Here is a 24,507-nt window from a genome sequence, read left to right as displayed (position 1 = left end):
CAGGTTATGTTCTGCTTATGTTAAGCTTATGTTCTGGTTATGATCAGGTTATGTTCTGGTAATGTTCTGCTTATGTTCAGGTTAAGTTCTGGTTATGATGTGCTTATATTCAGGTTATGGTTTAGTTATGTTATGATTATGATCAGGTTATGTTTAACTTATGTTCAGGTTATGTTTTAGTTATGTTATGGTTATGTTTAAGTTATGTTCTGGTTATGTTCTTGTTATGTTCTGCTCATGTTCAGCTTATGTTCTGTTATGATCATGTTATGTTCTGGTAATGTTCTGCTTATGTTCAGGTTAAGTTCTGGTTATGGTGTGCTTATATATAGGTTATGGTTAAGTTATGTTCTGGTTATGATCAGGTTATGTTTTACTTATGTTCAGGTTATGTTCTGCTTTTGTTATGGTTATGTTCAGGTTATGCTTTGCTTATGTTCAGGTTATGTTTTAGTTATAATATGATTATGTTTAGGTTATGTTCTGGTTATGATTAGGTTATGTTCTGCTTATGTTCTGCTTATGTTCAGCTTATGTTTTAATTGGTCATGACAAATTAAGAAAATAACTACAGTATTTAAAAAATATAACACTTTTAATCCAATGTAACTTTAAAAATATTATAAACACTGACATGTTCAACACTTTGAGAAAAACTTATATCGAATATCGAATATATCGATCTCTTAAAGCCAACAAAACAATACAATGCCACTTCAGTCACGCACACAAGCTGCAAACTCAACCGTTATCTTTCCTAACAGCTTTGGTCGACCACAATATTGCAACATCACAATCAGACATCGCATTAATCAGGAAACAGAGTCACGGTCTATTTCACCACATTAATCTAAAATATCATTTTCTGATTTGCACGCACATCTGACACAGTTCTGCAATTCACTAGTGAATCTCCATTCATCTATAATAGTATAATAGTAAACAATATTTGCATTTTCAGGCACTTCTGACACAAAGCACCGCTTCACGATATTGTCCCAGACACGTCATTAATGTTAAGTCCTTACAACAAGCAGACAGTTTGTAAGCTGTCAAATGAAGGAAGGAGAACCATAAAGAGTTCAAGCCAATCTTATGGACCACAGGGTTGCCAAGTCCACAGTTTTCCTGCAGAATTGGGCTACTTTTAACCACTGTTAAGGGGTTGTAAAAACTGTAGATGCCTTAATTTATTTAGTTAAATCAAACTAACTTTTTCCAGTCATCTCAGATCAGTCAAACTGACTAAAAAAATATTAGGTTAAACTTGGCGTAATTTTGTGATTGACCTGATTAACTTATTAAAGTTAATTTCTTATGTCCTGGTCATGTTTAGATTATATGCTGGTTACGTTCTAGGTATGTCCAGGTTATGCTTTAGTTATGCTTTGCTTATGTTCAGGTTATGTTTTAGTTATGTTCTTTTTTTGATCAGGTTATGTTCAGCGTATGTTTTGGTTATAATCAGGTTATATTCAGCTTATGTTCAGGTTATGTTATAGCTATGTTATGGTTATGTTTAGGTTATGTTTTGCTATGATCTGGTTATGTTCTAGTTATGTTCTGCTTATGTTAAGGTTATGTTTTACTAATGTTATGGTTATGTTTAGGTTATGTTCTGCTTATGTTCAGGTTAAGTTCTGGGTATGTTCAGGTTATATTTTAGCTATGTTACGGTTATATTTAGGTTATGTACTGGTTATGATCTGCTTATGTTCAGGTTATGTTCTGCTTATGTCCAGGTTATGTTCTTCTTATGTTCTGGTTATGATCAGGTTATGTTTTAGTTATGTCATGGTTCTTTTTCAATTATGTTCTGGCTATGGCCTGGTTATGTTCAGGTTAAGTTCTGGTTATATTCAGCTTATGTTCAGGTTATGTCCAGCTTATGTTCTGGTTATGATCAGGTTATGTTTTTGTTATGTTATGGTAATGTTTAGGTTATGTTCTGACTATGGCCTGGTTGTGATCAGCTTATGTTCAGGTTATGTTCTGGTTATGATCAGGTTGTGTTTTGTTTATGATCAGGTAATGTTTTGCTTATGTTCAGGTTAAGTTCTGGTTATGTTCAGCTTATATTCTACTTATGTTCAGCTTAAGTTCTGGTTACGTTCAGCTTATGTTCTGCTTATGTTCAAGTTATGTTTTAGTTATGTTATGGTTATGTTTAAGTTATGTTCTGGTTATGATCAGATTATGTTTTAGTTATGTTCTGGTTATGATCAGGTTATGTTTTTGTTATGTTCTGCTTATGTTCATGTTATGTTTAAGTCGTGTTCTAGTTATGATCAGGTTATGTTTTGGTTATGTTTAGGTTAAAATCTGGTTATGTTTAGCTTATGTTTAGGTTATGTTTAGCTTAAACTCAAGTTATGTTAAAGTTATATTTTGGTTATGATTAGGTTATGTTCTGATTATGTTCAGGTTATGTTCATAACTTTGTTAGCCATCTCAACATATATGAATTAAACTGGCAAAAAATATTAAGTAAACTTTGCATAATTTAAAATATTGTGTTGATTAACCTGATTGCCTTTTTATAATTAATAAAGTAAGATGAAGTAGCATAAAACATTTGTAATCATTATTATAGTGTGGGTTGTTTTCTTATTCTGTTTTACATATTGGATCAGTTATATTCTTATGGTTGCAATACAATATTTTACTCTACCACATTTATATTCTACCAAAGATAAAACTTCAAGAATGTTGAAACAGAGTAAGCAATCACACTTTATTTTTAATTTTAGGTGCATTTGAGGAAAGACTGGCTATTTTAATTTTCATGTAGGACCACATTCCATTTGTGTAGTTTAGGTGTTTAATCATTGGCCTATTTTATTTCTTGCGAAGACCTGGCAACCCTGCTGTAAAGGCTGAAATCGATCTGCTCTGCTAATGGATGACACACATCTCCGGGTTTAAGGAAGCAGAAAGACTATTCGGGATGTTGGACATGCTCTGCTCTTAAGGGTCAGTGGACATACTAAAGTCATTGTGAGACAAAAGTGGCACTTTCATCCAGACCCTAACTTTAAATATCAGATAAAGGGTGCTGTCGTATTTTTGCCTACATGGCTTTCAGAGTGCATCTGAAACTGGATACAAAGAGATGAGTCTCTCCTGAACGCTTTTAATGCAACCTAATGGAAATGCTGGCTGCTCCGGGAGCTCCATTAGCTGCTTATCCAGACTGTCAGAACATAAGCCAAACTGTCTGATTCTCTGTTGATGTTACATCGGTTTGTGTTTACATTCACACATTTATTACACAGAACAGCTGCACATCTATAGGTGACCTGTGGGCTGCACCATGAAGCCGGATATGCTGGTTAGCCAGTTAGGCTTTAGTTAAGTTTGCACCTATCCTTGGTCTTAGGTACCATTTAATCACTTTGTTGCTTTTGCTGCATGGCTAATCTGCTCTGGCGTGGGTCATGTTTAGGATATGTTCTGGTTATGTTCACGTTAGATTCTGGTTAAGTGCAGGTTATGTGCTACAAAGTTCAGATTGTGACTGTTGGAAAATACTTCTCTCTAGTGAACTTTAAGCATTACATTGTAATTACTTACACAACTGCACGTCTATAGGCGGGCTGGTGCTTGTAGCATGAATCCGGATAAGCTGGTTAGCCAGTTAAACTTCAGTTTAGTTTGCACCAATCCTGGGCTTTAGGTACATTCAGGTTCATTTAATCACTCCCTGTTTTCATGGTATATTCCACTGCAAGGCTAACCTGCTCCGAGGTTGGTTATGTTCAGGTTAGGTCCAGGTTATGATTTAGATATGTTCAGGTTATGTCCAGGTTATGTTTTAGTTATGATCGAGTTCTGTTCTGTTTATTTTCTGGTTATGTTTTAGTAATGTTCAGATCATGTTCTGGCCGTGTTCAGGGTATGTCAAGGTTATGTTTTAGTTATGTCGTGGTTATGTTCTGGTTATGTGCTGGCTATGCTCTGTTATGTTCTGTTTTTTCTTTGATTATGTCCCAGTTATGTTCAGGTTATGTTCTGGTTGTGTTCAGATTATGTTCTGGTTATATTCTAGGTATGTCCAGGTTATGTTTTAGTTTTGTTCAGATTTTGTTCTGGCTATGTTCTAGGTATGTCCATGTTATGTTTTAGTTAAGATCTAGTTATGTTCTGTTTATTTTCTGGTTATGTTCGGATCATGTTCTGGTTATGTTCTAGGTATGTCAAGGTTATTTTTTAGTTATGGTCTGGTAATGTTCAGATCATATTCTGCTCATGTTCTGGTTATATCTAGTTATGTTCAGTTTATGTTCAGGTTATGTTCTGGTTTTTCTTTGATTATGTTCCGGTTATGTTCAGGTTATGTTCTGGTTGTGTTCAGATTATGTTCTGGCTATGTTCTAGGTATGTCCATGTTATGTTTTAGTTATGATCTAGTTATGTTCTGTTTATTTTCTGGTTATGTTCGGATCATGTTCTGGTTATGTTCTAGGTATGTCAAGGTTATTTTTTAGTTATGGTCTGGTAATGTTCAGATCATATTCTGCTCATGTTCTGGTTATATCTAGTTATGTTCAGTTTATGTTCAGGTTATGTTCTGGTTTTTCTTTGATTATGTTCCGGTTATGTTCAGGTTATTTTCTGGTTGTGTTCAGATTATGTTCTGGTTATGTTCTAGGTATGTCCATGTTATGTTTTAGTTATGATCTAGTTATGTTCTGTTTATTTTCTGGTTATGTTCGGATCATGTTCTGGTTATGTTCTAGGTATGTCCATGTTATGTTTTAGTTATGGTCTGGTAATGTTCAGATCATGTTCTGCTCATGTTCTGGTTATGTCTAGTTATGTTCAGTTTATGTTCAGGTTACAGTATGTTCAGTTTATGTTCAGGTTATGTTCTGGTTATGTTCTTGTTTAGAGATCACAAAACAAGATTCAACCAATTATCATTCAATAATCAATAATCAATCAACTTGGAAGGTATGATGCTACTTTTTTTACCCCAATCACCTGCAGTGTTGTTCCTTCCTTAGTTAAATAGTTCCATTTTGCAAATGGTATGGAACTTTTATTTTAACAGTAAACATTTTAAAAAGTTACAGTAGATGAGAATCCTAATTAAACACATCAGGAAAAACGTTCCATAAAGAACATGTAAACGATTTTGTGTTGATGTTTTGTGAAGAACAAACCCAAACATTGTATAAATGTAATTGGGAAAATGTTTATTTTTTAACTTTACCTCAACCTCACCTAAACACTAAACAAAGTTCTGTTAGTTATTTAAGATTAAGGCTAAAATCTAGGGCTAAGGCTAAAAAAACATGATTTATGTTAAAAAATCTTTATTCTTGAAGAGATTGTGCTTTATAAAAATGAATAAATTACATTTGAAGATAATAGCACTTAAACCGATTGATTTTTCCTCTCAGGCACTTAGCCATTATGTTTTTTATTTATTTATTATTCTTTTTATCAGAAACTACATTAAATATTCAGCTTTGTGGGCTTTTTGTCTATTCAGAAATACTTGAACTGTTCTAATGGGTATATCTTCAGCTATCGTCAATTTTAATATCACACAACTGAATGAATCACATCTGAATGGGAAACTAATAAGTGAAATCCTGCAAGGAAACATACTTAAAGTAAACAAAAGTAGAAAATGACATACTTAATAAACAATTTTCAGCCTTTAAATATTTTTTTTCTAGCCAAATTAAATTATATATACTTACTGCGTCGATCTGTTTATTTTGAAGCGTTGAAAAAGTGCCACAAAGGTCAGATTGTGATTGTTAGGAAATACTTCTCTCTAGTGGACATTAAGGGCATTACATTGTATTTATTTAATTTTTTAAAAGTGAATGTACAATTTAATAATTCTTATTATCTGTAATCACCATTATTATAATTATTATTAATTAGACATTTTTCAGTTTAAAATATTTCTATTAATTTAATTATTTTAAAGCAAACATTTAAGATAAAACATATATTGTTTCATTTAATGTAAAATTTTGTTTATTGTTCATATTGTTTATTTTTGTTTATAGACAAAACCCTAAAATAAAAAGGAAAATAAATAAATACAAGCTTAACAAAAAATATATATATAAATAAAAGAAAAGAAATAATACAAAACTTGATTTAGGACTAAATAAATAAAAATGAATAAAAAATGGTCTTTAATAAAGTCGTATATTACTTCTTAATACTTTTGTAATACACACACACACAGGTATTTGTTTAATTATTTATTTACTTATTATTTTATTTATTTTATTGGTTTGATGCTCCATAGGTAATTTGTGGGTTTTGTTTATATTTATGTATTTATTTGCATATTTATTTATTGTTTTGTTTATGCAGGTATTTGAGTATTATTTATTTATTTATTTATTTGCATATTAATTTGTTTTATTTTTTAATTTGTTTTATTGTATATTGTTTTATTTATTATTTCGTTAATGCAGGAATTTGTGGGGGTTTAATATATATTTATTTATTTATTTGCATATTTATTTACTGTTTTATTTATGCAGGAATTTGAGGATTACTTAATTAATTAATTAATTTGCAAATTTATGTATTGTTTTATTTATGCAGGAATTTTATATATATATATATATATATATATATATATATATATATATATATATATATATATATATATATATATATATATATATATATATATTTTTTTTTTTTTTTTTTTTTTGCATATGTATTTTTTGTTTTATTTAGGCAGGATTTTGAGAATTAAATAAATATTTATTTATTTATTTATTGTTTTATTTATGCAGGAATTTTTACATATATATTTATTCACTGATTTGTATATTTATTTATTGTTTTATTTATGCAGGAATATGAGTATTAATTAATTAATTTATCTGCATATTTATTTATTTGTTGTTTTTGCAGGTTTCGTCCTCCATACTACAAGACCTGACTAAAGAAAAAAAGGTCAGATGAGGTAGTCCTTGATATTCCCTGATGGACCCTAACCACCGCCAACAACAGCCAAATGGACAAGATCTTACCAATAAAAAAATATTTAACTAAACAAAAAACGCTTAATCCACTATACAAACCCAATCCGTCACAAAAAAAGGTGAACCATTCATCAAAGAAACAGCAGCATTATTAAAACTACGGACAGAGCTGCAGGTGTCCGCGGAGTTCGCCTGTCTGAAATCCTCCCCTGCGACGCCTGACAGCTCGAGCTCGACTCGTCGGTCATTCATTCGGTGTTTTCTCTGTTTCTGTCGGTCGGAATCTCCCGCAGCGGCTCCAGCATGTTCGAGGAGGCTGGTGAGGTGTTGGAGAACATGCTGAAGGTGTCGTTCCCGCTCAGCCTGGTGCTGTTTCTGGTGCTCGTGTGTCCGCTGCGCGCGGAAGCGGCGCATGAGTTCAGTGTGTACCGCATGCAGCAGTACGACCTGCAGGGGCAAACCTACGGTAAAACACCACACTAAACCAAACCACACACACTTTACACCACCGTATGATCGGTCATTTACAATTCTGGCTTTTTATTTAGGGTGTTTTGGGGTGCTGTGAATCAACATGGGGTTTAAACCTTCAACCTATCAACATGAAAAAATGCTATAGTGATTTAACTTACAGTAATTGGTGTAACGTTAGTGTTTTGAACCATGTTATAGTAACGTTAAAGTACTTACATTAATCAGTTGTGGTAAAACAATTACTATAACATTATAACGTTAGTGTTGTCACCATTACTGATTTCAAGCTAAACCTCGGTCATTTTTTACGGTTGTATTATTATAATTTTAACCGTCATCGCGATTTTGAAAACTCACGGTAATTTTTTGACAGTATTACCATTTTATTTAAACCGTCATCGCGATTTTGAAAACTCACTGTAAGTTTTTGACAGTTTTGACATTTTATTTAAACCGTCATCGTGATTTAAAAAAAATCACTTTAATTTTTTGACAGTTAGTATTACCATTACAATTTAAACCGTCATCCCGATTTTAAAACCTCACGGTCATTTTTTTGACACTTAGTATTACCATTTTTATTTAAATGGTCATCGCGATTTTGAAAACTCAAGGTAATTTTTTGACAGTTAGTATTACCATTATATATACCGTCTTCGCGATTTTGAAAACTCATGGTTATTTTTTGACAGTAAGTATTACCATTTTTATTTAAATCGTCATCGCAATTTTGAAAACTCACGGTCATTTTTTAACAGTTAGTATTACTTTTTTTTATTTAAATCGTGAGTGATCATCATGATTTTGAAAACTCACGGTACTTTTTTAACAGTTAGTATCACCATTTTTATTTAAACCGTCATCGCAATTTTGAAAACTCTGTCTTTTTTGACAGTATTTCTGTTTTCATTTAAACCGTCATCGCGATTTTAAAAACTCACGGTCATTTTTTGACAGTAAGTATTACCATTTTTATTTAAACCGTCTTCACAATTTTGAAAACTCACGGTTTATTTTTTAATGGTTAGTATTACTTTTTTTATTTAAATCGTGAGTAATCACGATTTTGAAAACTCTGTAATTTTTAGACAATTAGAATTACCATTTTCATTTAAACAGTGAGTGATTATATTGTTTGCGATTTTAATTTTGTGAATATGAATATTATATATTATATTGTATTTGTTTAATTTAAATTGTCGACTAGATACTATTGAGAATAAGTAGCTGAAGCTTGACATCACAAATTGAAATAGCAAAATCACAATAAGCTACACCACACCCACTCAACATATAACTCTATGATCAGTCATTTACACTTATGTTTTTATGTTTAGGGTGTAGTGGTTCGTTAATCAACATTGGGTTCAAACCTTCAACCAACCCACATGAAAAAATACTATAGTGATTTACAGTAAATAGTGTCGTGTTTTTGAACCATGCTATAGTAAAGTTCAGCTGTAGTAACATAATAACTTTATAGTGTTGTCATGATTACTTTTTACGATTAGTCTTTTTTTTTTTGACATTTAATGTCATTGTTTTCATTAAACTTAAAGTAAATCCTGTAACATTGCAATGAGTTTTTACAAATATTTTCACTAAATTAAAGCACAAACAATATCAGTCAGAAAAAAACAATAATTGGATATTTTTGTCAAATCGCACAACCCATAGCATATATATATATATATATATATATATATATATATATATATATATATATATATATATATATTTATTTATTTATTTATTTATTTATTTATTTATTTATATATATGCACACTATTAAGGAATGCAGAGCTAAAGTTTGATTTCAAAATTTGGGATCGCAAACAAAATTAGTCAGAAAAATTGCAATTCGACTTTTTAGGTTTTATAAAGCAGCTATATTTGTATTGTGAACATCACTGTAAACATGGAGCCGTGTTATCCAGTTTTTTAGGTGCAGGTTTAACAAAAATATCCTAAATAAGAAAATCTAATGGACCTTTAAAAACACACAAACACAAAAAAAAGTTTTACATGATAATACAAACATTAGTAAACAAATACAAAATGCAGTGATGCAATTTTTGGTTGTACCGTTTCAAAAAACAGTGTAGTATTTACTCTAAGTTACTAAAGTAATGAAGGTTTCTGTTTTCAGACCTCTCACATGTCTTCACTGACAGGTTGTTGGGTTAGACTAATTAATATATTTATACATGTATTAGGACAATTTTACAATAGTACATGTTCGAAGGTTGTTTAGGATATGAAAAATACAACAGTATTTTAATACAGTTGTTTTTGTTGCTTGTAGTTTTAGTTTGTCATGTTTCTTTTTGTTTTGCTGTATTTTTGTTTTATGTTTTTCAGTTTTGTCAAGTGCTTCAGGAATTTGTTAAATCATTTTTTCAAATTTAATTTGAGTATTTTCTGTAATTTCGATGCCTTAATGTAACTCGATTATTTATAAGTATTTATATTTATGTTTAATAATTATATTTTATGTCTTCATAATTATTTTGCATATTTATTTATTTATTTTCTTTATTGGTTTAATTTAAGTTTGGTTAATTGGTTTGGTTTAAGTTGACATCGTACTTTAAATTAACAGTTTTTAAGTTAATATTAACAAAACATTGTACACTTTATTTGATAAGTTTTATGTGGTTTTATTTTTCGTAATGATAATTGAGAAATTTATTTTCATTAAATTTATTTTGTGTGTTTTATTAGTCACATTTATCATGTGTGAGAAAGAGGTCCTTTTAGTGAAGCAACTTAAGTTAAATGAAGTTTAATATTTAATCTTCAAGAAAAAAATATTACTTTGTTTTAGTTAACAATTATAAAGTGAGGCACTTCAGGAGATGTCTTGCTATTGCTATATAATGTGTTCAAAAACCTCCAGTGTTGACTTAGTTCTTTCAGATCTTTAGGGGCATGAATAACGAACTTAATTATGTTTTAGTTAGCTGCCAAGTAGAGCTGGGTGATATGGGAAAAATGACGATATAAAGTTGTTAATAAAAGAGTACAGCAACAATGACTGAAGCCGCAAAAATAAGAGGGCCCATTGAATGGCGTATTACATAAATCATGTTTTCGGCCAATACATTTTCGGTGGCCGAAAATAATGTCAACACACTTTTAAATTCCTGTTGTTGCACATTTCTGCTATTTGATTGGCTCTTAGATCAAAATAGAGTCAAATTGTCCAGAGCTTATCATTGTTATTGACATCAATTTTATCGCGATTCGATATAATATCGTTTTTCGGCCCAGCCCTACTGCCAAGGCAACAATTTTTTTTAAATAATGTAAATATTATCCACAATAACAGTACTAAAAGCAATATATTCCATCTCTGTTTATCAAACAATGTCATAGATAAAAACTGGTTGTACAGGTTTTTATGGACTTTATTTACTATATTTTGGTTAAGAGACAAAAACCAAGCCCTAAATGTAATATGATTATGATATAAACAGTGTTTTTCATGACAAACAATGTGCTGCAAGTGTACTAATAAACCACATCCATTGGCAGGTTCACGAAATGCCATCTTGAACACGGAGGCTCGTACGGTGGAGGCTGAAGTGCTGAGTCGTCGCTGTGTGATGATGCGGCTCGCTGATTTCTCCTATGAGAAATACCAGAAGGCTCTGCGTCAGTCAGCGGGAGCTGTGGTCATCATCCTGCCGCACAACATGTCCACCCTACCCCAGGACATAGTGCAGGTACTAATGGGTGTTTTTATGAACATTACATTCACATTATATAAAGGGACATTCCACTTGTTTTTTTATTTCATACAGCTAATATCCAGGTCTAGTCAGAGTACTTTTAGCTTAGCATAGATCAACGAATCAGATTAGGCCATTAGGATCTCAATTAAAATGACTAAAGAGTTGGGGTAATTTCCATATTTAAAGCTGTGTCATGTTGCGTTTGGTGCAGACAGACAGTTAGCTTGTCACTGGAATCTTATCGCGTGTGTTTAGCACACCATGTGTTGTTGTGAGGCTGATTGTGGGTTTGTTCTGGTCACTGCAGCAGTTCATGGAGCTGGAGCCGGAGCTGTTGGCCACCGAGACCATCGTGCCGGTGTACTTCGCTCTGGAGGACGAGGAGCTGCTGTCTATCTACACACAGACACAGATCTCCTCATCCTCACAGGGGTCTTCATCCGCCGCTGAAGGTACGTCATACTGTAGCACTGCTCTTAACCCTTGTGTATTGTTTAAATTGACTACCCTTTTGTTATGTTCCTGGCTGCCCATTGACTTCCGTTATTGTACCTCTTCCCAACAGGGAAAACCAGCAACAATAAAGAATGCATGATTATATGGTGTTATTGCTTTGCAATCAAAATAAGTGTTATAGGGGAAGTCAATGGGGCAAAAACAGCCCCCAACATAATGAAAGAGTAGTCAATTTGCCCAGTGTGTATTGTTGAGTTTTTAAAAACTTAAACCAAAATATGTGTCAGAATAAGATTTGTCTCCAAATATCAGTTCATTTGCTGAAACACAGTGAAAGTTGTGACCAAATTAAGACTCAAAATCACCCCATAGTTGAAAAAAAAACATTTTCAATATGCATATTTAAATAAAAATAAAGCAATGTATGCATTTCCTAATGTGTATTATGTTTTCAAACAGTGCTGCTTCATACGGCTACAGCTAATGGTTTTCAGATGGTGACCAGTGGAGCTCAGAGTAAAGCTGTCAGTGACTGGGCTATTACTAGTCTAGAGGTGAGTTTAACTGACTAGTTTACCCATAAACACAGCCTCTAACTGTATCCAAAAACACCCCCTATATGGGTGTTTCTCACAAAATCCTGCTTTTAAAAAATATCAAAATAAAAATTTAAACTTTTTTTTCTAGATTTTAAAAAAAGTCTGGAGCTTTTGTTCAATTAATAAAAATATATAGTTAATATTTACCATCTTTTAAACATAATTTCCAAAATAAGTCATAAAAAATCTCATTACCGCAACAATCTGAAAAATAGTGTCCGTTAAAAAAAAAAAAAGAGTAATTCACTTTGACATTCATAAAAAAAAAATGGATTATTAATTTGTAGTTACTTCATATTCTGAAATAATATTAATTTTTAAATGATCAGGGTTTTTTATTTTGATTGATTTCTTTCATTACCGAAACGCCTTATGCAATTGACAACCATTTATTTTTGTTTAATAAATTGTGATAAAGCCTGATATATTTTAAAAAACATGACAGAACATGATTAGTAGATTCTGAACATGCATTGAAGATGTAAATTGTGTTTACTAAATTGATTAATACTTTATAAACATTAGTTTCAATACGGATACATGGGGTTCAGAAATGAGATTTATTATCTGCAATTAATCAGCTGGAAGTAAACTCGAAGTAAACATACTTTACTTTAAATATTGACTTAATTGAACCTCTTTAATTCATCATATGAGATAAAGTCATTAATAAATACATTTTTTGTTTTACATGCAAATTTTTACAATCAGACCCCAGAACTCCTGTGCAGAAAGCAGCTCTAAAAAAGATGGTTTACCTAAAAACCTCAACCTCAAAAAGTGATTTTAAACCTTGAGTAAAAAAGTTCTGTCGAGCACAAATTATTATATTTAGCCATTGACATTCATAGTAGAGAAAAAGATACTATGAAAGTCTAATTGTTCAACAGAAGAAAGAAACTTTCAATTATTGACTGAACTGTCCCTTTAAATGTTGGACTTTCATGCCTAACTAGTAATTTTAACTCCCTAATATCAAATAATTTAGTCACACTTTACTTTGATGGTCCGTTTGTTGAATTTAAGTTACATTGCAACTAATTCTCATTAGATTATAAGTAGACTGTTAGGTTGGGGTTGGGGTTAGTGTAAGTTGACATGTACTTGCTGAATTTCTTATATAGTCAGTTAAATGTCTGTTGAAGGAGCAGTATCAGCAGATATTAAGCATACAGTTAAATCAATTGGACCATCAAAATAAAGTGATACAAATAATTTCCACTGCGTATAATCTCTGAATGTCATTCTCAGGGCCGCCTCACAGGGTCAGGAGGAGAAGATCTGCCCACCATCGTCCTGGTGGCTCATTATGACTCTTTCGGAGTCGCTCCGGTAAGGATTTTATGCTGTATGTTAGTTAAAGACAAAAAGTATTTTAGTTTGGATGGAATGAAAATTAAAAATGTAAAAAAGGCTAAGTTCAGTATTATTAGCCCCATTAAAGGTATGTAACTTTCTCACTTTTCACTAGTCTCCTATTATTCTTGAGTGCATATAATGTAGTATTGTATAAACCGATGCGTACTTTCAATGATATAACGGTTACTTGGCTTTCGTTGTAAAATGCACACTGGTGTTTTATTGTTGATGTCTAATAATAATCATTTTACATAGTTTTACAATGCGTGTTATTCGCAATAGATACACGATGTTTGAATAACTGTCACTTACTCTATTCTTCTCCCAGTTAAACAGCCAGTTACTTTCATATAGTTCAGCAGACATTAATGATTGATTGACGTGTTGTAAATCCATTAGCTCTACTCTCCTCTGCAGTCAATGGCGTTGCAGTGCATCAAGCCAGATGCGTTAACATGGAAATATAAAAGTTCCGTTCTAAATAACTCACGAAAGGAGGAGTTAGCCTAAGTAATTAAAACATATGTGTAAATGGGGTTAAATTAACGATAACTAAACAAGATCAGCTTTCCTTCACGTCCAAAAGTGCATTTTTGCCATTAAATTTCAGCCAAGCACTGTTGTGGGGCGATAGGTACACTCTTGCACATTTCGGGAGATTTTCATCTCTTAGTTATCTAAAATAGAGCCAGAATCGAAAAAATACAACAATCGTGAAATTCATTACCACCGTAATAGAAACGAAATAGTGTTTTGTCCGAAAAAAATTTTAAACTTCATCCTTGCCGAACACTAGAGTTCAACTCTAACATTGTAAGTACCGTTGTATGCATGAAATAGCATTGGACCACCCCTTTATTTTCGGTTGGACAATGTTAATATGACGTGTAAACGGGGCTGTTGTTCCTGCATTGAGTGTGTGTGTGTTTTTCTCCAGTGGCTGTCGTATGGCGCGGACTCAAACGGCAGTGGCGTCGCTATACTGCTGGAGCTTGCGCGACTGTTTTCCAGACTGTATTCCTACAAGAGGACTCACGCTGGGTAACACTTGCATTTTATTTAGCATCTTTTTTTTTAAATGGATCTCTCTCTGTGATTTAATGTTTTGTAAATGTATTGGTTTAAAAAAAAACTTATAAAAAATAGTTAAATAGTGCAATGCTTTTTGTGTTTGTAGATATAACCTGCTGTTTTTCTTGTCGGGAGGCGGGAAGTTCAACTATCAAGGCACTAAACGCTGGCTAGAGGACAATCTGGATCACACAGGTGATTAGGCTTGTTGCTATTTGTTACCATCTAATTATAGTTATTTAATCTAACCATGATCACAACAGATAACTGTGAATGCTGCAATTCCTTTAACGATCACAAGGGGGAACCATAAACCTAAATAATCAGGCGCTGTTTAACGCTTTTGTGCTTTTTACTTTCACTTTCAGATTTGTTGTCTTTGCAGAGAATCCCTGTGCTGTGCAATTTAATTGTTGTTTTTATGTTTTATATCCTTAAACACCATACAAAATGCAGAATATAGTAGTCAACGATTGAAGTGGAGTAAAATAAAAATTACAAGGCAAGAATGGCTGTTGTTTAATAGTTTTAGGACCACTTTGACAATGATCCTCTTCAAATGTTGACTGCTGTAAATGTTTAAATACATATTTGTCACTTTTGCAATATTTACACTTCTAATGTTGCTCATACTTTTCATAAAGATTGGGATTTAATTTTTAAAATATGCACATTAGACTTTAAAAGTGTGCAAAGATAAAGCTGTTTATTAACACTGACCTGTTCTTTTGTCTTTTAGATGCCAGTCTGCTCCAGGACAATGTGGCGTTTGTCTTGTGTCTGGACACTCTAGGAAACAGCGATAACCTTCACCTCCATGTGTCCAAACCACCAAAAGAGGGAAGCCCTCAGTACACCCTGCTCAAAGAGCTAGAAACTGTAAGATCGCCCACTCAAAACAGCCACATAAATACCCTTCATGATGTCAAACGCCAGTATCTGACATTGAGTCCAAACGCTCTATCAGATGACAAATTTAAGTTGTTTTTTCTTGCCATTTTTTTTGGTCACACTTTACAATAAGGTTCATTAGTTAATGTTTATTAAAGCATTCACTAACATGAACAAACAATGAACAATACATTTACTACTGTATTTGTTCATGTTAGTTAACATTAGTTAACGAAAATACAGTTGTTCATTGTTAGATCATGTTTACTCATGGTACATTAACTAATTTTAACAAGCATGCACTTGGATATTAATAATGCATTTGTTGCTGATGATTAGTTCATGTTAGTAAATGCATTAACTAATGAACATTATTGTAAAGTGTTACCATTTTTTTTATTCATATTTTGATTTCATGTTAGGTAAATTGGATTTAAACTTGGTATAACAGTGTAATTGAGTTTTATACTGGTGGGAAACGGCACAATCAGGACTTTGCAACTTTGTCTATTGTGACCGTTACCAAGTTTACACGTCCTGCATTTTTAATAAGCAGGAAGTCCAGAAAATCTGCTATTTTTTCTAACCTAAAAAAAAATAGTGTTTTTTTTTATTTTTTTTATACCATTTAAGATTTGCGCTTGTACAATTGAAGAGCAATTCTGTTGCTATTTTATAATGATGGGAAAACTATGCTATTATTTATAGTATTTCAGCTGCCTTTTTTCAAATATTGGCATCAACCGATATGATTTATTTCTTTAAATACTTAAAAGAAAAAAATTTATTCCAATAAAATTTATGGTTTTAAAAAGCAATTTTAAACTGCTTCAAGCTTGTATTTTGTAAACCTGATGCCGCATCAAAAATGTAACAATGCAAAATAAAAAGTAATAATAAATTTAACTTTCTTTTTCAAATGTAACAGCATTTTAGAGAGTTCAGGTAGATGAAAAAGACAGTCAAAATTGGTTTATTAAATGGGTTAACTAGTTTTGGTTTGTTAAAGCAAAGTGAGAAAAAAATGAGTTTATATACAACTAAAGTTTGCTTGTTTGACACATTATTTTAATTTTTATCGGATCATTAGACAAAAACTCTTGTAAAATTTCATTACGATCTTAAAAAGGTCTTAAATTTGATTTGTTGAAACCTGCAGAAACCCTGATTTTAAAACTTTGTAAACCTGATGCTTCACCCCCAAAAAACTATTTTACCCATGCAAAATGTAAACATGGTTCAATGCTAAAAAAAAAATAATAGTAATAATATTTTTGTGTTGTCGCAAATTAAAAGTCACAATTTAAATGGGTTAACGATCAGATTGTGTCTTATACCAGGTTGTGGCCCATCAGCACCCCGACCTGAAGTTCGCGATGGTCCACAAGAAGATCAACCTGGCGGATGACACTCTGGCATGGGAGCACGAGCGCTTCGGGATCCGCCGCCTGCCCGCCTTCACCCTGTCCCACCTGGAGAGCCACCGCAGCCCCGCGCGCCACTCCATCATGGACATGCGGTCAGTGTCGCCCTCTCTGGAGGGGGCAGGAGAGGCCACCACTGGGTGGGTGATGATGATTGGTGCTCTCTCTCCGTCGCCCCAATGATTCGCTCCCTCCCTCCCCTTCCTTCCTCGATGATTGGTTGCTTGTGTGATGTCATTTCTCTTTCTTTTTTTTCTTTAGGCCTCATGTGGATCTGGGGAAACTCAGTCGTAACACTAAAGTTATTGCAGAAACTCTGGCCAGAGTCATATATAACCTGACAGAGAAGGTAATGTCATAAATTAATGTTAATTGGAACTTTTTGTTAAGATTTGTCACATTTTTTCAGCTGTTTTTAAAGGTTTGCGAAGGTTAAATCTCAAAAGTCTATGGAAAAAACAATTGGGATATCAGTTACATTTTTCATTTTAATATCCATTTAATTGCTAGTTCCTTTAATTTTTTAAATTTTTTTCTAAGCTTTATTATTTTATTATTTACAGTTTTTGTAACTTGGGTATTTAGTACATTTAATTATCTATAATACAATTGTTTTATATAGTGTATTACAAATGCACAAGATATATATATAAATGCAGATATATTATGTCAAAACAAATGTTTACTTTGGATGCGATTCGTCTTTTTTAAAAATAATTGTGGTTTTAAAGTGTTGTTAGTAATGATTTATATATATATATATATATATATATATATATATATATATATATATATATATGTATATATATATATATATATATATATATATATGTACTCTTTTTAAACGCTTTAGATTTACACAATTACAAAAATCTCATAACAATTTTCTTCGTTTTATTTTGTAATTTCAGCTTTGTTTAATATTGTTCTTATATTACTAAAAAAACAATATAAAGTTATATTAAATAATCATTGTGTCATCCAGGGCGTCACCGGAGACCTGGAGATCTTCACTGAACAGATGGTGAGTATGAAGCACAAAAATACCATGTTCATAACATTTGGTACCGCAGTTGAAACTTTATTCTTCATCAGCACGATATTCTTGCATTATATTAGCAACATTTTAACTCATGGTTAAGGAATAGTTCATCCAAGACTGAAAATCCTGTCATCCTTTTAGGATTTACCAGTTTGAGTTTCCTTCTTCTGTTAAACTGGAAAGAAGATATTTTGAAAAATTTTAGAAACCTACAACTATTGACTTTCTTAGTATTTCTGTTCAACAGGAAACTCAAAGGTTTTGAACCACTTGAGGGAGATAAATAATGTGTACATTTTCATTTTTGGGAGTACTTTAACGCACACTAACAGAATGTCTAAAACACAAACAATTTGCTAATTCACTTTAGCAGTTTTCCTCAGTCTGCAACAATTAGTGGGTGAACTATCCCTTTATGTACCTAGTATTTTACTTAAAATGAATGGTATTTACATTACAAGGTAAACAGCGGAGCTGACACAACCCTGAGGTACTTCAACATTTGTTATAATAGCAGATGACTTTGTTCACTTTGACTCTCTGAACTCTACTAGTGAGAAATGAAATATACCAATGAGTCAAATAGGGATTACCACCTAACAAAGCACGTTTTAAAGCTAATATGTCAGACTTTTTTCGACGTGTCTCACGGATTAGTGTTTGTGGTCAGCAGGTGCAGGAGGATCAGCTGGCGTCTCTGGTGGACTGGTTGACCGCTCAGCCTCGAGCCGCTCAGCTTCTGGATAAAGACAGCAGCATCATCAACACGCTGGAGCATCAGCTCAGCCGATACCTGAAGGACGTCAAGAGACACTTGGTGCGAGCAGACAAGAGGTCAGTCTGCACTCGCCGCTGCTGGAGTAGGCAAAAATAATGACTTTGGTTTCAAAAATTTTTATCACGTCCGTGTTCTGCTAACATTTGAGTGCTGTTGAGCGTGTCTTTAAATGTGTTGTATGTAGTTTTTAACTCTTAAGGCTGGAAAAGATGGAATTTACTGGAAAAATATGTCATTTTGTTGTTGAGTATTGCGATAACAATATTTCTTATGATATGACATTACAAAAAAATATATATACATCAATATAAAGATATTTTATTAGATCTGTTTTTAAGTAATTTATTTAATGATGTTAAAATAAACAGGTTAAAGATATTTTTCACACTAAAAAACAGCATCAAGGTGCAAATATTAAGTCAGTGAAAACCTCCACAGATATTCTGATTCTGATTGGCTGTTGTCATTTTCGTCTCATCTCAACTCCCGCCATTACTGTTTATTTTTAGCTTTGAGTGGAACTTTGAGCCGCTCCAGCCAATAGCAGAACAGCAACTACTGTGCAGGCGGGGCTAAAGATGGCAAGCCCCCATGTGATTGGTTAATTTAAATAAACAACCAGTACATAAAATAATTTATTGCACATGTCTGCGATGCTTATATTAGGGCTGCACGATATTGGAAATATCTGACATTGCGCTATTTTGTTTTTCTGCATAAAAAATACTGATATGAATACAGTTTCATCAGATGTCTTGAATAACTCCATTTGGAAATGTTCATTAATTCAGATTGATTGCAATAGGGGATCGAATCATTCATAAAAATGATACACTAATTACAAGTAATGTTGCTTCATGGTTTTGTCAAACCGTATTCAGGTACGGAAATTGGAAAAAATCTAATGTAAAGAACACTGCATCGTCTTTATTGTATAAATATTAAAACAAAATGTTAAAATAAAATCTTTAATAAAGGCATGAAATGGTACAATATCTTGTACATGAATGCTTTAATCTCTACTGTATAGTTTATATAGTCACAGGCCTTAAAACACAGGCAGATGTTGGCAGACTTCCACTTAAAAAAAAAAACAAAAAAAAAAACTATGGCTTCTGGTCCAGTATAAGCCCAACTCAACATTGCATATCCTGCGATGTGACTAAATCGATATATTGTGCATTTCTACTGTATATTGTATATACTATTATCGAGATAACTTTGTAATATATTGTGCAGCCCTATAAAATAACATATGTTTGCAGATATTTAACAAACATGCTAAGAAAATTCTAAAAAACAATGCTAAAGTTGAAAAAGTGCATTCCGTGTGAGAGGGTGCTCGCTGCAGAGCCATTTGAGGAGAGCTGAGCTCCAGCGAGGGGGAGCATGAGCTGTCGCTCCTCCTCCTGTAAGCTGTTTTAATGCGTACACCAACCCCACCCCTAACCCTACCCCCAGTGACATCACTCGTAGAAGAAGTGCAAAAAAGGTGGAGCTCAAGCTTAAGCTCCCCCTCTCTGGAGCTCAGCTCTCCTCAAATGGCTCTGCAGCGAGCACCACTTGTTCCGTGTTGGTCTGTCTTCATTTTCGTTTGTGTAACTCTGCAAACTCTTGAATTTGGACTGCAATATCTAGTTCAACCACTAGTGTCAATCTTATGTACTGCATCTTTAAACACTGCTGTTCGACCATAATGTTCACAGGCCAGTGTCTGTTTTCATTTGAATGGGGTATATGCCGAGCTACTGTGTTTTCCCAAACTGATAAACTTCCGGTGACTTGTTATTGTGAATTTTTTTCCATTTTATACGGTTCCTTTTACAGCATCAATGTTGTGATTTAATTCAATTACAATCAGTTAAATAGAATTCAGCATTCGATTTAGTTGCTCAAGCGTAAAACGAGACAAAAGCTGTTTACTCGCACGCGCCCGTCAGAATCTGCAGGCTAGCGCAGAAGCTCCATTGAATATACTGGGGTAAAATAAATGCTCATATTATAAAGACATGGTGGGGGGGGAATGTAATTTAATGCAGTGCATCTTGTACAATCTGAGACCCACTTTATATTGGATATCACTCAGCCAGTGGAGATCGCTGATTTTTAAAGAAAACAGACCTTAAACGTGCCGATTTTTGCATACAATTCACTGGAAACGATTAAGCCAGGTCACTGGCAAATTAAAAGTCCTATTAGCATGTTTCCGCATATACCCTATTGGCCAATCAGCAGTGTTTAAGCACTCAAATGTTACCATGAAATGTTTTTTTTTATTTTATTTCAGTCATAATTTTGGTAGCAAAGTCCATACTTATTCTCATTGCTTCAATCTGGTTTTATACCCATCTCCAGGGGATTAACTGTGCCTTATTTTTTATTTTTTTTTGGCAGAGACCCTGAGTTTGTGTTTTATGATCAGCTCAAGCAGACCATGAACGCTTACAGGTGAGATCTGAAGCCATTTGAAGTTTAAATGTTAAGGATTACTTCTCTTTCTAATAAATTGCTCACTCGCTTGTAATCCAAGATGATCAATTCTTGCTTTCAATTAAATGTGAATTACAATGGTAATTTAGTATCAAACAACAGAGACGTGTCACACACATCTGTAGTCATCTCTGTGAATAGAAAGGGAAAATAATAGACAAAATATACTGTTTCTTTTGCTTATTTTGCAAATAATAATATTTGAATAAAATATTCTGTATTTAACACTTCACGTTGAACCTAGTTTAAATAGCAGGTAGCGTAGGATTTAAGGATTGTTTTTATATCCGCTTAGTAGAGATGCATTTATAAGTATGAGTATAAATGCAACCATTTTGACCAAATGGATAGTTATTTGATCAGAGAAAATGCATGTAAATGGCTGTAAACAGGCCTTTAGCCGCCTTTCCACTGCACATGACATTTGAACACGACTGTCGGAATACGCCCCCTTGTGGCAGCCGCACAGTATTTTCAGTGTTGTCGTGCACCGTGGGGGAGAAACTGATTGACACGGTGTCCGAAATAAAGGAGTGCAAAAGCAAGAGGCTTTATTTTCTGTGTGTTTACATGGTTTAATGAATGAATGAATACTAGAAACTCATAGACCGCTAAAATATTGGAGGGAATGTGGAGACGACATTAAAATATATATATTTATTACTTTCTTACTTACATTTATGAACAGAAAAGTTAAATTTTTTTAATATAGACTTTTAGATTAAAAAAAAAAAACCAAATAAACTCCCATTTCTCATCTCGCGCGCATGGATCTGCTTGGACAAAATTGGAATACATCATATCCGGTTGGTGGCTTGTCGCAGGAGTTCAAATATTTTAACGGATCCGCAGCTCAATTCGGATCCGAATTTTCCGCATACGGAGATGATCGGAACTCCACGCAGCTCCCGGACTGCTCTCCATTGGAAATGAATGACTTCCGGTCTGTCGCTTGTCGTGTGCAGTGAAAAGGCAGCTTTAGAGTTCATTTTGAAGCCGAATTAAAGCTAATTTGTTCAGTTCAAACCACTGAGCACCATAGAAATCCACTCTATAGGGGAAAAACCAGGGATGTTTTTTTCAGAAATTTATTTTTGACTGCAGAAAGATGAAATGAACATCTCGGATGACATGGGGTTGAGTAAATAAACAGGAAATTACAGCTCTAGAAATGATTAAGCTTTATTAATATTTTTTGTTGTAACTGCTACACAAGTAATTTGGTTGCATTTGAAACACAACAGGGTAAAACCAGCAATCTTTGACCTGCTGTTGGCTGTCTGTATCGCATCTTATCTCGGAGTGCTGTATTTGGCCATTCAGGTAAGATCAATTTAGTGCTGGTTTTATTATTATTATTTGCTTAAATCGTATAATAAATCATATAATGACTGATCGTCAACTCTGAAAACTGGACTGACACAGTTTCAATTTTTCTATGTCAAACTGCTTTGACACAATCTACATTGTAAAAGTGCTATAAATATAAATAAAGATGAATTGAGTATAGTTATCCAATAAACATTATATAATGTACAATAATAATTATATTAATTGAATATAAAGCAGCATTTAAATATTTTACCCTAGTAAATATAGTAAATATAAAGTTAGTTATAAATAAATATAGTTAAAAACTAGCAGTTAATGTAATTTATAAAAGCATTGCATAAGTATTAGTGATTGCTATCTTTAGTATACCATTTCCTCCTTTAATTTGTATCAATATTGCATTGATATTTAATGTTTTAGTTTTATTTAGACTATTGAATAAGATATTATGATTATTCTTGTTTCTTTATTCTTGTTATATATATATATATATATATATATATATATATATATATATATATATATATATATATATATATATATATATATATATATAAAAAATACTGATCCTAGTAAATGTAAAATTGTATTTACGATCTGTCTATGTATCGATTTATCTATGTCTTAATATAATTAATTGTTAATTTACTGTAATATAAACAGCTATTGTGATGGCTGCGAAGCACTGCTTTAAGAACCAATGGAATGACCAAAACAACATTTAAAATGTTTTACAGTGAGATCAGCCTGCTGGTTTGTCCATTCACAAAGTTTTATCATCACATGATCTCTTGTAACAAAATCACATGACTTTTTTAATGCACATACATATATTTTTTCGTAAAGATGTTTCCACGTTGTAGTTTTTCTAATCAAATAAAAAGTTTATCATACTCTTGTTATATGCCTATGTGCGCTTCTTGGCCTTTGCATCAACCATTTTTATGAGCAAATCTAAATTGCGCATAAAAATTGGTGGATGGAAACATAGCTAGTGAATCATTTTGGGAAGCGATTGCTTCGATAGTTTTGAAGGTTTGAAAATATTTTCCCCCATCGCTAATTGTAATGTTTGTGTTCCTGCAGAATTTTGGACTCCTGTATGGTTTTCTGCGCAGAGTCACGGCTCCTCGGGTCAAGCAGCACTGAGCGACTCGTCACTTCATGCAATACGAAACAGAGCCAAGTGTGTGTTTGCATTCTTTATATCACTCACAGTTTGTCCGATTGATCGACTGATTGCCTTTTTGAGAATGAACGTTGATTTTTCATGCCAAGTGTTCATCCACTACATCTCCGCTAGCCTTCGAAGTCTTCCTCGTCTCAGCGTTGCCTCAAGTCCTGTATTCTTAAAAAATACAATCCGCAATTGTTCGAATGCAGTTGAGTTCATTTCGATTGTTTCGTGGAATCAATTGAGGATTGTAGTTTCCTGAAAGCCCTTCCTCGTGTGGTTTTTCTTCTCTGGCAGCTACTGTAAAGTGGGCCAAAATGGTTGCTGGTTGGGTTGACGCTCTTCAATCTTCGAAATGCTGATTCTTTTCAGAGCGAGTATTAAAATGATGTCTAAAATTATGTTCGGAAACATTTGGCATTTCATGTTTCTCTTTTATTCCTTCAGTTTTTCCTCAGAGTTATTTACTTAAGTTAGTAATTCTGTCATTTCTTTCTTGTCTTGTTTTGACATCCGAAGTCCAGTTCTGCTTCTCATCGGGAGGTAGTTTGGTACAGATTTGCTGTTATTTATACTTCGACATGCACTGATTTGTTTTATGTTTATTCTCTGAATTTGATTTGACATTACAAATCAAGAGGTACATAAACTTGATTCTCGAGGATGAAGAAATATAAAGAAAAATAAAGGCATTTGTTGAATGAAAACA

The 24,507-nt window shown here is 33.0% G+C and overlaps 1 protein-coding gene across 6 annotated transcripts; it reads left to right on the top strand.

Annotated features, from left to right (window-relative positions):
- Positions 1–7,165: 7,165 nt before the first annotated feature.
- Positions 7,166–24,505, top strand: ncln (nicalin). Of its 6 annotated transcripts, none has more exons than XR_015521085.1 (15): positions 7,166–7,437; positions 10,983–11,173; positions 11,490–11,634; positions 12,098–12,192; positions 13,489–13,569; positions 14,534–14,637; positions 14,774–14,862; positions 15,407–15,546; positions 16,899–17,122; positions 17,244–17,331; positions 17,968–18,006; positions 18,698–18,858; positions 21,197–21,676; positions 22,269–22,615; positions 23,711–24,505. XR_015521085.1 is itself a non-coding variant. In XM_087302410.1 (15 exons), exons 1-15 carry the CDS (start codon positions 7,275–7,277, stop codon positions 23,771–23,773), a joined length of 1,671 nt encoding a protein of 556 aa, XP_087158536.1. In that variant the 5' UTR covers positions 7,166–7,274; the 3' UTR covers positions 23,774–24,505. The 6 variants fall into 6 exon arrangements, 4 of the variants coding, with proteins under 4 accessions (XP_087158536.1, XP_087158535.1, XP_087158534.1 ...); XR_015521084.1 differs by having other exon boundaries at positions 18,695–18,858; XM_087302410.1 differs by having other exon boundaries at positions 16,899–17,077; positions 21,197–21,250; positions 22,537–22,615.
- Positions 24,506–24,507: the final 2 nt, after the last annotated feature.

This window comes from Danio rerio, chromosome 22, assembly GCF_052040795.2.
Source record: "Danio rerio strain M-AB ecotype USA chromosome 22, GRCz13ab, whole genome shotgun sequence".
In the NCBI taxonomy this organism is placed as follows: domain Eukaryota; kingdom Metazoa; phylum Chordata; class Actinopteri; order Cypriniformes; family Danionidae; genus Danio; species Danio rerio.
The sequence above is the reverse complement of the archived record's forward strand: the minus strand, read 5'-3'. Positions and strand labels throughout refer to the sequence as shown.

Coding starts and splice junctions, on each gene's coding strand:
- ncln (NM_207057.1), top strand. CDS start 7,275: ATGTTCGAGGAGGCTGGTGAGGTGTTGGAGAACATGCTGAAGGTGTCG. Junction 11,635..12,097: donor GTCTTCATCCGCCGCTGAAG/GTACGTCATACT, acceptor GTTTTCAAACAG/TGCTGCTTCATACGGCTACA. Junction 12,193..13,488: donor GGGCTATTACTAGTCTAGAG/GTGAGTTTAACT, acceptor TGTCATTCTCAG/GGCCGCCTCACAGGGTCAGG.